Raw genomic sequence first — 16,085 nt, 5'->3', positions numbered from 1 at the left:
CTGAGTCATGGTAGATGATACTTCTCCTAACACCTTAGACATAGCAATGTTAATATATTTAGCAAGCGTTCTAGTAGAGATACGGGTACGTATTAAAGGCGCCAGACTCCTGGCGAGGCTCGGTGGAGCCTTTCGAATATTTGGTTTCCTCGTTTGGAGTACTGACTCTGTCGACAGTACAGGAATAATACGTTCAGTGTGGGCTACCATGACCATAAGAGTATCCAGTTTAATAAATTCTTTGCTTCGACCCCTGTATCATTCCGGCCATAGTATTTTAATAGCATGGTCTACCTTACATGTGTAAAAGTACAAACCACTTCTTATACAAAAAGAAAAGTAGAAACGTCTTGTGAACTGATTTAGTTCGGATCTGCACAAATCCACCTTTGCTCGTATGAAAAGTTCAGGTGCTCCTGACAACCATTAACCAGGATGTGCATTAAATCTACTTTCATGACATATTAACTCGTGTGCCTGGCTGTGCACACCCATCCATCATTATCAGCAACTTAACGCAGGGATCCATTAATTAAGGCCTGTTCACATCGATCGTTAGTTCAAAATTCTCATTACATTGCGCGCTCACTCGCGGATTGATTTTTTTTATGAAACTCGCCGGTAAACGAGCTGACGTATCACCTGATAGTAAGCAATCACCGCCGCCCATGGACACTTGAAACACCAGAGGCGTTACAAGTGCGTTGCCGACCTTTTGGGAGTTAGGAATTTAAGGGTTGTTGGGAAATCGGGGATTGGGAAGATTGGGAAGGGTGGAATTGGGCCTCCGGTAACCTTGATCATGTTTTTTTTCTTTCTTTTACTTAAAATGATTGATTCGGTTTCCCTCTCGTGTGTACTAACTTTATAGTGCAGTTGCTGCAGTCGATCTTAGAATTTTGGAAATTAAATTTATGATTAAATTACTTCTTTGGATCTATTTATTTATCGACACATTTTCTCTGTTTTCTTCATTGTCTTTCAGAAACATTTCGTCATGGTTATAATTTATTTTATGTAAATAGGTGACATTAAAACGCAACCTCTAAGAATTGATAATCACTTTTTATTTATTATTGTTTTATACAATTGCACAATTGGACTTAATGTTAACAGCATTCTCTTACAGTCATCCCATCATCACTACATTTACAACGTGTGTCTCTGTGTATGTGAATTAACCTCTCTACAGATTTGTTATAAGTAAAGATAACTTTATGCTATGTAAAACTATTATTAGTTATTGTTAGGAGGGTTGACTGGTGGGTTCACTGGTGGGTCGACGGGGAGGCTGGACCTCTTCCTGTGGAAGGTGCGCGCGAGCCTGGCACTCTCGGCGATGCCGTGCCACGTCTCGTCGTTGATGTGGTTGATGTACTGCGGAGGAACCACGAACCCGTGCCCGTAGCTTGGCAGCTCCAGCGTCAACGAGAACGGAATGCCGATAGACTGAAACAAAAACATCCAATTAGGGACTAAAACAATATAGTCCTCCTAACAAAGGCAAAACGATTTCCTATTATTTCTTAAAAAACATATCCAGTCTGCTATTATGTTTTGGTCGATCACTGAAAAAGAAATAATAGGAAATCGTTTAACTAAGGCCCCTGGTCTGGTGAAAGCAGTCGAGTTACTTGTCTCATATATGTCTCATTAAAGTTATATTGCTTCGGTCGGGAATCGCAGCTGCTTGGCAGTCACTGCCAGTCACTGCGCTTACTCTGATAGATGTAATCATGTAGGTATGGGAGACCATAAAAACCAGTGAACATAGAATGACAGAAATTAATTTAATGGAAGGTTTCTGGCAGGAGGCCTAGTGTGGATAAATCAACGTGAAGATTCTAGATAGTACTGTACTGCTGCCGTAGCAAGCGTTGCTGTTGGGTCGATGTTCATGCTAAATAATTATAGGTTGGAACAAAAGTTAGTATTTACATCGCTCTTTGGAAAATAAAGAAATGAAATGATGAAAATACAGGAATGAAATTGACGGAGTTCACAGTAAAATTGTCATTTATCATAATTTATGAGATAATAATCAAGGTTATTTATAATATGCGTCAGATTTGAATAAGTGATTTAGTATTATAACTTTCGTGACACATATTGTTGCTTAAACGGTAAAACACAAACAGCAGCGTGTTTATCTGAATAATAAATCTGAACGTATCAGTAGATAAACAAATAATTAGTAGGTGCGGATTAAAATACACGTTGAACTAGATAAGACGTTGTACGATTCTATACTGCTGTGTGAAATTAGCAAGGACAAGAATATGCTCATCATAATCAAGTTATCGTTTACCAGCAGGAGCTGCCTTTCGTTGGAGATACTGCAATGCTTAGCACGCAGCTTGGACCATAGACATGATAACAATTACAATAAAAATTACAACATAATAAAAATTGTTATAATTTAAGGAATTTTCAAACATGTTCAAATACCCACCTGAGCATAATCTTGGGCGCAGCCAGCGGTGGGGTACATCAAGATGCCACTATTGCCCACTCTATAGAAATTAGCCTCGGGCAGTTTCTTCACGTCAAAAGCTGCCCCCATCACTGAAGACATCAGGTGCAGCTCTACCACATTCGGTGGCAACGTACCGTCGCCATAGCCATATGTTATATAATTGCCGAAACTGTGAACATCCATGAATAATTGGATCCTGTCCACATGTTCCAGCAAAACGTCTCGGACGTAAGCAGTCTCCACTTCAGAGAAGGGTTCAGGTCCAGGGTAGGTAACATTACAGGGATCAGCGCTAGCCCCAATCACACCGAAGTGTACGGAGTCGTAATTCCTGTTGCCGTCCACACCCCAGCATGTGTCGTTGAATTCAGGTCTGTATGACCTTGTCTTTCGCCAAAGACGGTCCTAGAAAATGGACAGATTTAGTATAATTACATTTATATTATTTTTTATTAAATAACAATAAAGTGGGAGAGCGAGATACTTCGGGACGATGGTCCAGCTTGAGCGGAGTCATACCTCGGCCTTACAGAAAAACAATGATGATATCGGGGACGGCTCCAATCCTCTAATCCAGGGATTAGATATGTAAAGTCAAATGTGAGGATTGGCCTCATATTCCTATTCCTAAAAGACCGACAAAGTACTTGTTGCGAGTGTCTATGGACGGCGCCGATGGCTTACCATCAGGTGATCTATCTGTTTGTTTACCACCCTACTTCATATAGAAAAAGGCTAAGCACTGAGAGCATCCAATTGGTGAAATGGGCGGACTAAAACTCAAGGAAAAATTGTGTCGATATTAATTATGGCAATTTCTCGAGTTGGTTTGAGCTCAAACGATGGTCGTAACAGTAAGACTCACGGTCGTATGTGAGTACTCGTAGCCATCAGGGTTGAGTAGCGGCATGATGATCCAGTCGATATCCTCCCGCAGGTCTTGGTCCTGACTCCTCAAGTTCTCCACCAGCCGATGCATGGAGTACAGGAGGGTTGGAGTGGTGACCCACTCGCGCGCGTGGATCATCGCAGTCAGCATGTAGATAGGCTTGCTACTGTCTTCAAAGTTGCTTGTTGAAATCTGGTTGGTGCAATTTAATATTTCTTACAAAGAATTCAAAGTTACACTATTGAGGTACTCATAGCAGTAAACCGTAAAATGAACACAAACCTTAATGTACTTGATGTCGCGTCCTTCGAAACTCTTACCAGCTGTGACAACGGTGGCCAGGTCGGGGTGCTGGAGAGCAATCCTGTCCATGTACGCATTAACCTGTGAAACGAAATGTGTATTAGATACTCCACACAAGTTCCTACAGGTAATTGAAACAACTGTAGTACTGCCTACGCTGGTACGGGCACGTTTTATAGAAACTGACAAACTGTGTAGGAAGCAGATGGCTGGCTATGCTGCCACTGCCAGGCCTTAGCAAGAGAAATAGAAGTGCTGGCTTGATATCCTGGCCAACGATACACTGGATGCGAAAGACCGCGCGAAGTGGAGAGAATGAAGCAGAGAAGCGGACCCCGGGCCCGGAGGCAGCCGGGATAACGATACGATGATATTGGATCAGTAAAGTTAATGAGTGATGTGCTGCATTTTATTTATTTTTATTCTTAGCCATGGTCGTCCCACTGCCGGACAAAAGACTCATTACACTCCTTTCTGCTGCATTTTATGCTCAAAATTTATTTTTGTCTAGAAAAATTGAACGCGTTAATAATAAACAAATTAATTTCAAACATTTTGGACTTCAGAACTTAATCAGTGTTAGTATGTTTTGTAAATTGATATATCTTTAGAGTTATCAACCGTTTATCGATAAGATAAAATGACAAATATTCAGATAATAAATATCTAAAATCACGTATCATGGACTAAAACTAAAACTGTGCAGAACGAACTATATAGGTTCATATATAATATTGTGTGTTTCATAAAATCAAAACAAAATCAGTAGGGAACAATACCCACTAAGCTGTTAATTAGGAATTGAATAAATAATGCAGTGAGCTAGTGTTTACTCCGTTTGGGATTAAATCACACAAACACCGGATTAGGCGTTTGTTTTAGTGTACTCGTATCTGCTTTATGGTTCTCTGATAGTTGAGAAAGCACGTGGACAGTAATGGGTACTTACTTCTTCATGTCGCGGGTAGTCCTGGAATAACAGCCTATTTTGTTTCGAAGCCCTCCACGACTTCAGCTCATTGTCGCGCTCTTCTAAGTCCCTGTGGTTAAATAAGTAACTGATGCTTAGAAAGGAATTTTCATCAAACAAATTGTATATCTACTGCATTGTGCTCCAATCCATTTCTTCAAAAATCAGCCAAGAACCAGATCACACTTACTGAGCAACATCTTCCAGGTGGACGTAGTGTTCTATTCCCTCTTCTTCCAAAGCGTTCAGGAAAAGTTCCTTGTTCTCAGGAGCCACTCTGATGAAAGCTTCTCTCTCCGAGACGATGCCGTGCTGCCACACGTCCAGGTCCAGGATTGGCTCCAGATCATGAAGGAGCATCTGGTGTGCTTTACTCCGCACATGTACTCCGTACACAGAATGCCTGTGGATGGAGATGAACAACGAAAAGCATAAATAAGAGTAAATGATGGTATATATTGGTGAGACCGGGAAGGGCCGCCGAAGGAATACTCGTACAGAGGGTCGTTTGCAAAGACATCCTGAAAAAGTTAATAGCGGGGGCACCCATTTATCATCGGAGTGTGGACGTGGATTAAAAAACAGAAGTTGCACAATTATTGTAGTAGCAGAGGGTATTGTCCTATGATTTCACATTTCACTTTAATCGACATCGTTGAAGTTAAGAGATTAGTCAGATGGAGGTAGACCAATGTGTGTACTGACCCCGAGTAGATGTCATGCTGCCCCGCCTGCACCGCGCCCAGCACGGCCGCACACACCACCAGCAAGTGTCCGGTCTCCATGGTGGGTCACTCACAACTGGCAGCAACACATTATCACATAGTACAAACCATATCGTATTTAATCATTTATTCGGCATCTTGATAGTGATTTTACTGGTTATTAGTATTTATTAGATAATTATTACTTGTAATTAATATTTGTGTTGATATAATTGCTACTGAGACGTGTACTATTTTATTAGCTTTGCCTGTGTTAATATTTTAGTTAATTGTTACGTATTAGGATTTTAACTAAAGTTAATGTGATTATACTAACTAATATAAATCTTATTGCACGATATGTCTGAAAGATTATGGCTTTTACTTTCACTAAACCGTCATCGGATTACAGAAAGCATTGATGAGACATTGATAAAAATAAAGCTATCATCGGCAACGAACAAGTTTTAGCCAGTAAATATCTTGATGAGATTGTCGACATGTGGGATGTAGATTCAGCAATCATTGTGCTGATAGTCGTATCTGTCCATGGCTTCAGAGCTAAGAGCCTCGACCAACACCTGAGTAGATTAACGCTAGACGATTGGGTCAAGGGCCTGATCCAAAAAGCAGTCCAAAGATTCGTCTCTTGAGCCATGACCGCCCGGTAGCTTATAGTATTCTCTATTAGTGGGAGTGGGATACTGATTTTTTTTTTATAATTAAATATTTAAAAAACATATTTAACATGTATTGGAAATTAATAAAGATAAAGAACAATAACTCATAATCATGTATCACTCTGTGATAGTTTTTTTTTAATTTGACGCTGTCCCGCTCTAGGATTTTCTCCTGTGTCGTGGGTTCGTTTATAAACATACAAGTTCACATACATATACCACCCAGACGTGAAACAACAATTTGTGGATTACATTAAGAGTTGCTCCGTGCGGGAATCGAACCTGCTACACTTTGCGTGGAACCTGGTTGCCCAACCACCGCGCCAACTATGAAATTGAACCGACTTTATTTAAATATTTGGTGACAATCGACGTCTATAAATCCGTGTGCAATGAACATTTCACAATTCACAAGTTCAGTCGTCCTGGATTGATAAATGATAAATGATAAATGATATTTATTTCTGTAAATAGGTCATAAAATAACACTTTTACACGTCAATATTTCAAATAGCTAGATGAGGCCGGCATTTCCTATCTGACTACTCTGAGAAGAAATGCCGAAACAAACTCAGAGGTCACAGTCTCTTTTAAAGTCCAGACAATGAAATAGAGGATAATGTGAGAGAACCGTGCAAGTTGGTTCTGTAGTGGTCTTTAGAGGAAAGAACCACAACAGTATGAGACAAACGTAATAATTCAGAAGGCTCATTGGTATTAATCTCCGGCCCGCGGAGCCTTCATTTATCAAATTCATAACGTTCGTCCAAACACAAAGTGCTCTTACATTAATGGCATTTGTGAACTAAATTCCAGTATAAGTCCGTTAGCTTCCGACGTTTCTAAGTTAGTTAAAAACCCTTCGCTCCCCTAAGTAAAGTCGCTTTAGTATTTAATACTAAATTATAATTATTTTACGCAAGTTCCAAACTTATTCCACCGACGAATTTTAAATTAAGCAGAGATTTATAACTGCTGAGTTCTATAGAGATTTCAGTAAAATATACCTAAGTACCTACTAGGATATTTCCATATTTTTTGCCCTAAATACCGAGCTTTAGGAAAAAAACGAGGCATTTGTAGAATTTAAGTGTCTTAGTAAATATTTCAAAATGGCCGTCGCGCCGGCTAATGTCTCTGTAATAATTTTGATTTTATCCTTTTTGTAAATTATTTGATAATTATGTAATTATCGGAACAATTTACTTGTTATATTGTACGTAAATATTGTAAACAAGATAGGCATATCTTATCTTAAATATACGTAAACATATCTATGAAATCTACAAGGGATCCCTACTTCATTTGTAAACTTGTTTCGGCAAAAATTCATAAACTTTGGCACCAGTTGTAAAGTTCCGTGAAGGCAGGGAACCTTAACCTCTGAAGTGTGAAGTTCACCGCACCTCCTGTCAGTCGGAGACAGGCACATATTAACTCGTGTGCCTGGCTGTGCACACCCATCCATCATTATCAGCAACTTAACGCAGGGATCCATTAATTAAGGCCTGTTCACATCGATCGTTAGTTCAAAATTCTCATTACATTGCGCGCTCACTCGCGGATTGATTGATTCGGTTTCCCTCTCGTGTGTACTAACTTTATAGTCGGGTTTATTGCAGAGGTCAGGCGGTTATGATGGAATGTGGGAGACATTTCACAGTTTTATGTATCAGACGTTATTTCAAGAAGACGGCATTTTTTATACAACCGGAATCGTACCTACAACATCATGCTAAGCAATGGACCTTTCGATAAGAGTTACATACACATTCAGAATATTTTAGTTATTACTTAAATTAGTCTAATTAAAACTAAGAGGGTACGATAGGGTTTGCGTGTTCATATGGATAAAAAACCCCTATTTTACAGTTAGTAATACATAATAAAATAAACTCATTTCATTGAAAATCCGCTTCGAAAACAAATGGGCTGACTGAAATGATCTCATTACGAATTGAATGCTGAGCGCAGTACTGACAATGATGTGACATCAATTATATGAGCTCGGAGTGCGCACTAAGTAATTACTGCTGTGTCCTCTCCCGGCTCAATTATTGTAAATTATTTGCCTTTATCAATACTGCCACTTTATTCGGTCAATATTCTTTTACGCTCGGGAATCGAAGTCGGATGAAATTGTGCAAATCGGTTTGTGTGGAAACATGATCTCGTATGAGTTTATTGAATTCAATATTTCTTTGTAGTTATTGTCAATTCCCAGTGCGGCAATGGCGACTGCCGTACTGTAGGTACACTGCAATACTGACAACTTTATGCTAATGTCATGAGAGTATGTTTATATGTGTATGTTTATTGTAAAAACACTTATTTTTTGTGAACAGAAAGAAGGAAGGATTTTATTAATATGGAACCGGCTTCACACGTTAAACAGTGAACCTCAATTTTTAAGGTTTGTAACAGTATCCCCGTAAGAAAAATACAGTGCTGAAAACCGCGTGGTTTTTTTTTAAATCAAACTTGAGATAATCGTGCAAAAACTTACATATATACATACAGTGCAAACTAAGAACCTCTTTTTTAAAACAATTAAAAATAATGCTGCCTTACTGGTGCTGATCTATAACCAAAACAAGTTTAATTGTGCTAAGGTGCTGTTTCAAGGCATAAATCCTGTAATGATTTTTAAAGAATTGACTTAGTGTGTCCTACTCTATCTAAAATTACATTTAGATATCCTAGTATTCTACAGAGGCTATCACAAGACATGCACTAACTTAGCTCTCGCCTAAGTGTAAAGTTGAGCGCTCCCAATTATCTGACAACTTTGACATTTTACATACAGCGTGTTCATCTTCATGGTTACGGTTTTGAACACACCCTGTAAGATGTTTAGAAATATTGAATTAACTAGGCAACGGTTTTATAATAAGACGAGAATTTCCTCGTAAACACATTATATTATCTAGACAATAAATTTAATAATTGTGTTTCAAAACAGAAGAAACATTTTTATAAATTAAGCCAAACGACAGAACAATTTTCGCGAAACCCGTCGACGCGAGTAATTGCGAGCTTCCTTGACTGGGCGCAGATAAATGTCTTTGAATTGTTGCTGGTAACACAGATACCGTCACAACTCACAAACAAAACTTTATAATAAATACAAGAGGCGCTGCACTTTCAAACACGCCGTCAATCGGTAATTATAAATACAACATGGACACCTCTACTGTTGTATACAACGGTAGAACCAACGAACCGTTAGATCGTCAAAATAATTATGATTACAGGCAGAGGGAATAAATATCCTTCTATTTAATATAGACACACGGCAGTGTGTCCGCCAAGTTCGAGCAAAAAAACCGACACACCGGCCGTGGGTTATATTACACGAACCATTTCGGGCCAAGTTCGACCCACCTATAACTCAAAATCTATTTTATCTACGCATATGAAATTTCTAGTATCTGTCGAGATCTACTTACTTATCTAAAATACAAAATTTCATTAATGTACCTATTGTAGATCTTGAGATATTGACGTCAGAAAATCGCTATTTTTACTATACACTCACTGACTGACTCACTCACTCACTCACTCACTCATCAAAAACCTAGACCACTTCCAATGGTCGTATTGACTTGAAATTTGGCATGGAGGTAGGTCTTTAGGTCAAGGTAAAGGAAAAAATCTGAAAATGGCCAAGTGTGAGTCGGTTTTAAAAATAATGAAGGTGTAAATTCATACCCCTAAGGAACTAAAACAAAAAAATTATCTATATCTTCCAATGGTCGTACCGACCTAAAATTCGTTAGGAAGGTTTGTATTTAGTCAAAGTAAAGTAAAATAAGAAAAAAAGAAAATAAACCTTACAAAAATAAATGAAATCCCACCCAAAACATAAATGTGAAAGGCTGCCAAGTTCGATAATATTGGAATGCTTCGCCTATAAAAGAAGTGAGATCTAAATAAGTACCAAGTTCCATACACAGACCTCAGTTAAAAATGATATAACTTGGCAAGTTTTAATAGAAAATTATATACTTGACTCATTGCGTTTAATAGGTTTATAACAAAGTGTGTGAAAACTTGCTTACTGCTGTGTCCTCTAATTACTACTGCTGTGTCCTCTCCCGGCTCAATTATTGTAAATTATTTGCCTTTATCAATACTGCCACTTTATTCGGTCAATATTCTTTTACGCTCGGGAATCGAAGTCGGATGAAATTGTGCAAATCGGTTTGTGTGGAAACATGATCTCGTATGAGTTTATTGAATTCAATATTTCTTTGTAGTTATTGTCAATTCCCAGTGCGGCAATGGCGACTGCCGTACTGTAGGTACACTGCAATACTGACAACTTTATGCTAATGTCATGAGAGTATGTTTATATGTGTATGTTTATTGTAAAAACACTTATTTTTGTGAACAGAAAGAAAGAAGGATTATTTTTTAATAGGCAACCTGCTTCCCACGTTAAACAGTGAATCTTCATTTGTTAAGATGGGTAACAGTACCCCCGTCAGAAAAATACTGTGCTGAAGACCGCATGATTTTTTTAAATCAAACGCGAGATAATCGTGCTCTAACCTACATACATACATACAGTGCAAACTAAGAACCTCTTTTTTTAAAACAATTAAAAATAATGCTCCCTTACTGGTGCTGATCTATAACCAAAACAAGTTTAATTGTGCTAAGGTGCTGTTTCAAGGCATAAATCCTGTAATGATTTTTAAAGTATTGCCTTTGTGTGTCCTACTCTATCTAAAATTACATTTAGGTATCCTAGTATCCTACAGAGGCTGGCTATCACAAGACATGCACTAACTTAGCTCTCGGCTAAGTGTAAAGTTGAGCGCTCCCAATTATCTGACAACTTTGACATTTTACATACAGCGTGTTCATCTTCATGGTTACGGTTTTGAACACACCCTCTAAGATGTTTAGAAATATTGAATTAACTAGGCAACGGTTTTATAATAAGACGAGAATTTCCTCGTAAATACATTATATTATCTAGACAATAAATTTAATAATTGTGTTCCAAAACAGAAGAAACATTTTTATAAATTAAGCCAAACGACAGAACAATTTTCGCGAAACCCGTCGACGCGAGTAATTGCGAGCTTCCTTGACTGGGCGCAGATAAATGTCTTTGAATTGTTGCTGGTAACACAGATACCGTCACAACTCACAAACAAACAACACTTTATAATAAATACAAGAGGCGCTGCACTTTCAAACACGCCGTCAATCGGTAATTATAAATACAACATGGACACCTCTACCGCTGTTGTATACAACGGTAGAACCAACGAACCGTTAGATCGTCAAAATAATTATGATTACAGACAGAGGGAATAAATATCCTTCTATTTAATTATTTATTACAGAAGCACGAAGGCCCGTTTTCGTTTGACAGCTGTCAGATCTTGAGTGTCGAGTGAATTAAAATTATACCTTAGGAAAATGTAGCAATAATATCAAACGAAATTTACATTTTAACATCAATTTCGAGAGAGGTATTTTATCGGGAGCAGCTTTCTTAAGATTTACGAATTGGATTATATAATGAATGGCGAAGTACACGGGAACAGAATACGCGTGCGACGTCCTTTACATTCGTCCACAAAGTGAATAAAGGAGCTCGTTGATTGGATTAGGGCCTGTGGGTCGAAAAAACAAAGCAGAAACAATCGGCCGGACAATTTGTGAACACACACAAATCGGCGAGTTCCAATCAAGCCTAAACGCCGGCCCCCATTACGTACGGAGTTACGTGCCACATCCAACTTATCTTACAGCCGGCTGCCGGACGGCGAGCGCTGTCCGGTCCGGTCCGGCCGCACTTGTCCGAGCCTTCGATTATTTAGTAGTCGCCGTCCCTTCCGGCCCGGCTAAATATCGCACAAGATACATTACGGTAATACAACCTTTCTCTTCGATATTCTTATTTTGTTATAAAACTTCAATTTTATTTGCAGGGTTCCCGTATATTATGCAAAAGGACCACATAAGCTTTTTCTGTTCAATGTTTTGGGATGTTTACGAAACCGTCGGCAGTCGGCAGTCGGCAGTCGGGTAATCGGACAAAAAATATTGTCCGATATTTTTTGTATCAAATGTTTGCATTCATTGTTCGTTATGGTAAAACATGAATTTCAATATTTTTTGCTCGAATCGTTGTTGTTGTGAATTCGCATTAATATTAAAACAAAATGTGTGTCGTTTAAAATATAACGCTTCTGCGAATAATTTGTCGCGTATTTATTATTTAAACATTTATTGGAGACCAAGTTATTACTCTGCTGTTTTCCAAAAACTTTTATTTTATCGTTTTTACCCGAAAATTGATTTTTTAACAAACATTTTGAGGGAACTTTTTTAATATCATGAGTTCCCTCACATGTTCACTTCCGCAGTCTCCTGCCAGTTACGATCAGCAAGAGTAACGCGTTATTATTTCCATTCGTCACTCACGCGCCAACTACACTCACATCACACACACAGGCTAACACTTTGTCTACCTCCCAGCAACACACTGTCACACTGTGACGTCACGTCATCCCGTCATACCCTGACATAGCTCCACTCTCACAATTCCACACATCGATTACATTTTGCTTATCACATTGAATGTCATTTAATTTCCTTTACTTCCCAAACAACGCTTACATTATTTATCTTATCTCGCTCCCAAATCTCCTGCGAAGCACATCAACGCATTTAAAAGTCGATAACTCGCCGCCATTAAAGACAGCTAAAGGGAAAATATCGAAACGTAGCCGTCAACAAATTTCACAATGTTGAGTCCACAAAGAGTTGCTTCAAACAAAATATCCGTTTCATGAGTCAGTGGGCCGCGTCTGAACATTACTCGATTGGCGCGGCGCGAGGCACGAGCGGAGAGAGTTGCTCAACTAAGTTATACTTGGGGTAATATTTAAAGACTACCTCTCGTATGTAGAAGTGAAACAGAATGAGCTAGATGTTATGGATTTAGCTTTGCATGAATCTCAATGATGCTAATTGTTAACTAATTATAATTATTATTTATCATATCATATTACAACAGCGTAAGAGCATGTGCTCTATATTAATATGAAACTCCTCTATTACACTTTCCATAAAGCAGTATTCACGTATAAACCTACCCCACAGCATTATTCATGTTACATGGCTATTGACAAACTAATCGTTCTCGGAACTAGTATCACCGGAGACATACAAACACACACACAAATAGGCACATATGGGAAAATAGCTTAACGTAATATATAGCAAGCGGCTGCTGCACAGAGGATACCTAGTAAACCAGTAAACCTTTATCTAATTTCATTTGTCATTATTGTACCTATATCTCATCTATCTTAATATTATATTTTGTTTAAATCTTTCATCAAGAGTCAAGAGTCTTAAGAACCGACAGATTCCACATTTAGGAGAGTCCAGGTAGCACGCTGTCTGATTAACCTAACTAAACCATAAATACTGCGATCGCCAACCCAAATCCCTCTTATGTAATCCTGCTCGTGTGGTAGATTGCCATGAGCTGACCATGATAATGTTCACAATATTGGTGGAAACTGCCTAGCTTTATATCGTTGGGATTATTTACTCGCTATATTCAGTCCCTTCGAGTCGCGACGAAAAATTTGCATAAACACATTTTATTATTTGGACCAACACCAAAATAAAACAACTCAATGTAAGTAGATTCGTGATTTTTGGTAAACCAAATATCGCCTCGAAACGTCTGAGCCGCGCTCAATTGAATTGTTTCAAACAAAAAGACCTCAGATAAGATGGAGGCTTACGTTACATCGCCCTTATTTCGGATCGCCGTATTTTACCGAACAGATATTGTTGTAAGTGCTTGCAGGCCATGATCATCACATTGATTTGTACATTGTAACTAGTTCTTGCTTATATACATAGGTTAAATAATATTAATTCTATTCGTTGCTCTTTCATATCAACAATCTAGTATTCATATTAAATTTTGAAATAGCATATTTACCCTAGGTCCTGACGGTTACAACACAGTGTCCTAATATCGAGAACTCACTTCCAAGATTCTTAATGTTAATAGTAAATAAGGCTTAATTTTTATAAACTACTTAGACATTTCAGCTAGTTACTTACTTATCCAATATTTAAGAACAGTCGGACACACGTGTTGAAGCCATTTGTTCTCAATCAATTACTGTTCCCGAGCTAAAGACGTAATAAATTAGCCATCGACAGCGAAATAAATGAAACTGCTGAGCTGAGGAGCTAAACTGGACTAATGGATGTCACTAAGTCAGGGAAGGTCCATCTAAAGATATCCACAATGGACCATTACCTAGACTTTCTTATTGTTAAGTGATTGAGTGTGTTACTTCTTAAAAGTAGGATTGTATACTTGTATAGTAACGCTGATGTTGACATTTTTGAGATTGAAATTGTCGGTATGTACTTTTTTATAATATAAGCTGGTAAAAGAGCAAACGGATCACCTGATGGTAAGCAATCACCGCCGCACATGGACACTCGAAACGCCGGAGGCGTTATAAATGCGTTGCCGGCGTTTTAGGGGTTAGGAATTTAAGACTTATTGGAGAATCGGGGATTGGGAAGAGGGGTTATTGGGCCTCCGGCTACTTCACCCACACAACGAACTTCTCATGGATCCTTAAATTGGGCTACCCTCTGCTATACACAATGTGCCTTCTAACTTAACCACCAGCGAAAAGTGAGTTTTAATCTCTGTTCAATAAAAAGTCGTAGAATGTTATATTTTACGTATATTTATATTATTATTCTGTCGGAGTGTATACCATACTTATCTACTGTCACCATTCTCGCTTCAGTACAAAGATGAAAGATAGCAATCTGCACATCGTTCCGTTACGGTGCACCGCGCCGTACCGAACTTCCACCGAAAAACACACGCGACTGCACACACGTATTATGTTCCATTCCTGTGAACATATCAATGATTCACGATATTTACGCATCTACTTGTAGGTAGGTACTAGAAGCTCTTCGCTATTGTAGTTCTACAGCCCCGCGCCACCCCCTGCTTTGCACCAATCGAACCGATTCGTCCAACTTCAAACTTGAGCGAAAGTCGACAATTTTGCAATCGAAATATTTGACCCTTCCTCGACTGGGCTACAATGGAGCAGGTCGCCGCTCCCATTGATTGCTGTATTATTCCAAATCGCTGAAAAAGATAAGTTTTAAAGAGATTGCGGACGACTGGCTCGCACTCGGCCGATTTGAGTGGACGCCTCTCTAAACAATGGATGGACGGAAAAAGTTTGATCTTGGCTGTGTAATGATGATTTGGTTTTAATTGAACCGAAATCAAATTATTGGGTTATTCGATTTCGAGAGATTTCCACTAACAAAAGGGCGGGTTATTATTCAGAACTTATTTTAAAATTGCCTTCGTATCGTCGGATGGCATCGTGGCTCGCTCCTCGTTGTAATGTAATCATATCCAGCCCGCAAAAATAAATATTTTTGCTAAAAATAGATAAATATTCGCCTATTCGTAGAATAAAGCGGCGTGAAGTTGATGTAACGGTTCCCCAAACACAGTATCAACCGATTACCAAGTCAATCGCAAACTCGCTCCTAAATCACATCATCCATTCGCCTATGAAATCAGACGACTAGGGAAAACGTTTCCGAGAGCAGACGGGCAGGCTCTAAATCAGGGCTGCCCACAAACTGAAACTCAAACAGCCCATAAACAGGACCCAAAATCATTTGACTATCTGACCCACAGCTGGACATAGTGGGTATATCTGACCGCACCCCATAACGGGTCAATTTGGCCCGCAGTATAGCAGGCCATCTCTTGACCTAAGTCTTGTAAAGTTGTACATTGTCACATAGTTGCTGCTTATTGTACGGGAGTTGTGGAACACATCAACTTGTTATTGACAACTATCTCGACTTGTTTGATTGAAATACTTGTGGATAGGACGCTTGGAGGGCGAATATTTATTGTAATTAGGTTCGAGTTAGGACCAAAATTTAAGGTAAGTATTCCACAAACAATCTATATCGTTGGCCAACTAATTTATTAGCTGTCATCAGA

The 16,085-nt window shown here is 38.8% G+C and overlaps 1 protein-coding gene across 1 annotated transcript; it reads right to left on the bottom strand.

The window, feature by feature from the left end:
• Nucleotides 1-1,046: 1,046 nt before the first annotated feature.
• LOC118275151 (carboxypeptidase B) lies at nt 1,047-5,510 on the bottom strand. The gene is made up of 7 exons (XM_035593018.2): nt 5,344-5,510; nt 4,829-5,041; nt 4,618-4,708; nt 3,648-3,749; nt 3,342-3,557; nt 2,453-2,881; nt 1,047-1,449 (listed from the first exon to the last, which is right to left on the bottom strand). Exons 1-7 carry the CDS (start codon nt 5,421-5,423, stop codon nt 1,237-1,239), a joined length of 1,344 nt encoding a protein of 447 aa, XP_035448911.2. The 5' UTR covers nt 5,424-5,510; the 3' UTR covers nt 1,047-1,236.
• Between the last annotated feature and the right edge of the window lie 10,575 nt (nt 5,511-16,085).

This window comes from Spodoptera frugiperda, chromosome 11 (assembly GCF_023101765.2).
Source record: "Spodoptera frugiperda isolate SF20-4 chromosome 11, AGI-APGP_CSIRO_Sfru_2.0, whole genome shotgun sequence".
Classification (NCBI taxonomy): Eukaryota; Metazoa; Arthropoda; class Insecta; order Lepidoptera; family Noctuidae; genus Spodoptera; species Spodoptera frugiperda.
This window is presented reverse-complemented; position numbering and strand designations above follow the sequence as displayed.

Coding starts and splice junctions, on each gene's coding strand:
- LOC118275151 (XM_035593018.2), bottom strand. CDS start 5,423: ATGGAGACCGGACACTTGCTGGTGGTGTGTGCGGCCGTGCTGGGCGCG. Junction 5,042..5,343: donor CAGCATGACATCTACTCGGG/GTCAGTACACAC, acceptor CTCCATCCACAG/GCATTCTGTGTACGGAGTAC. Junction 2,882..3,341: donor ACGAGTACTCACATACGACC/GTGAGTCTTACT, acceptor TCCATTTTCTAG/GACCGTCTTTGGCGAAAGAC.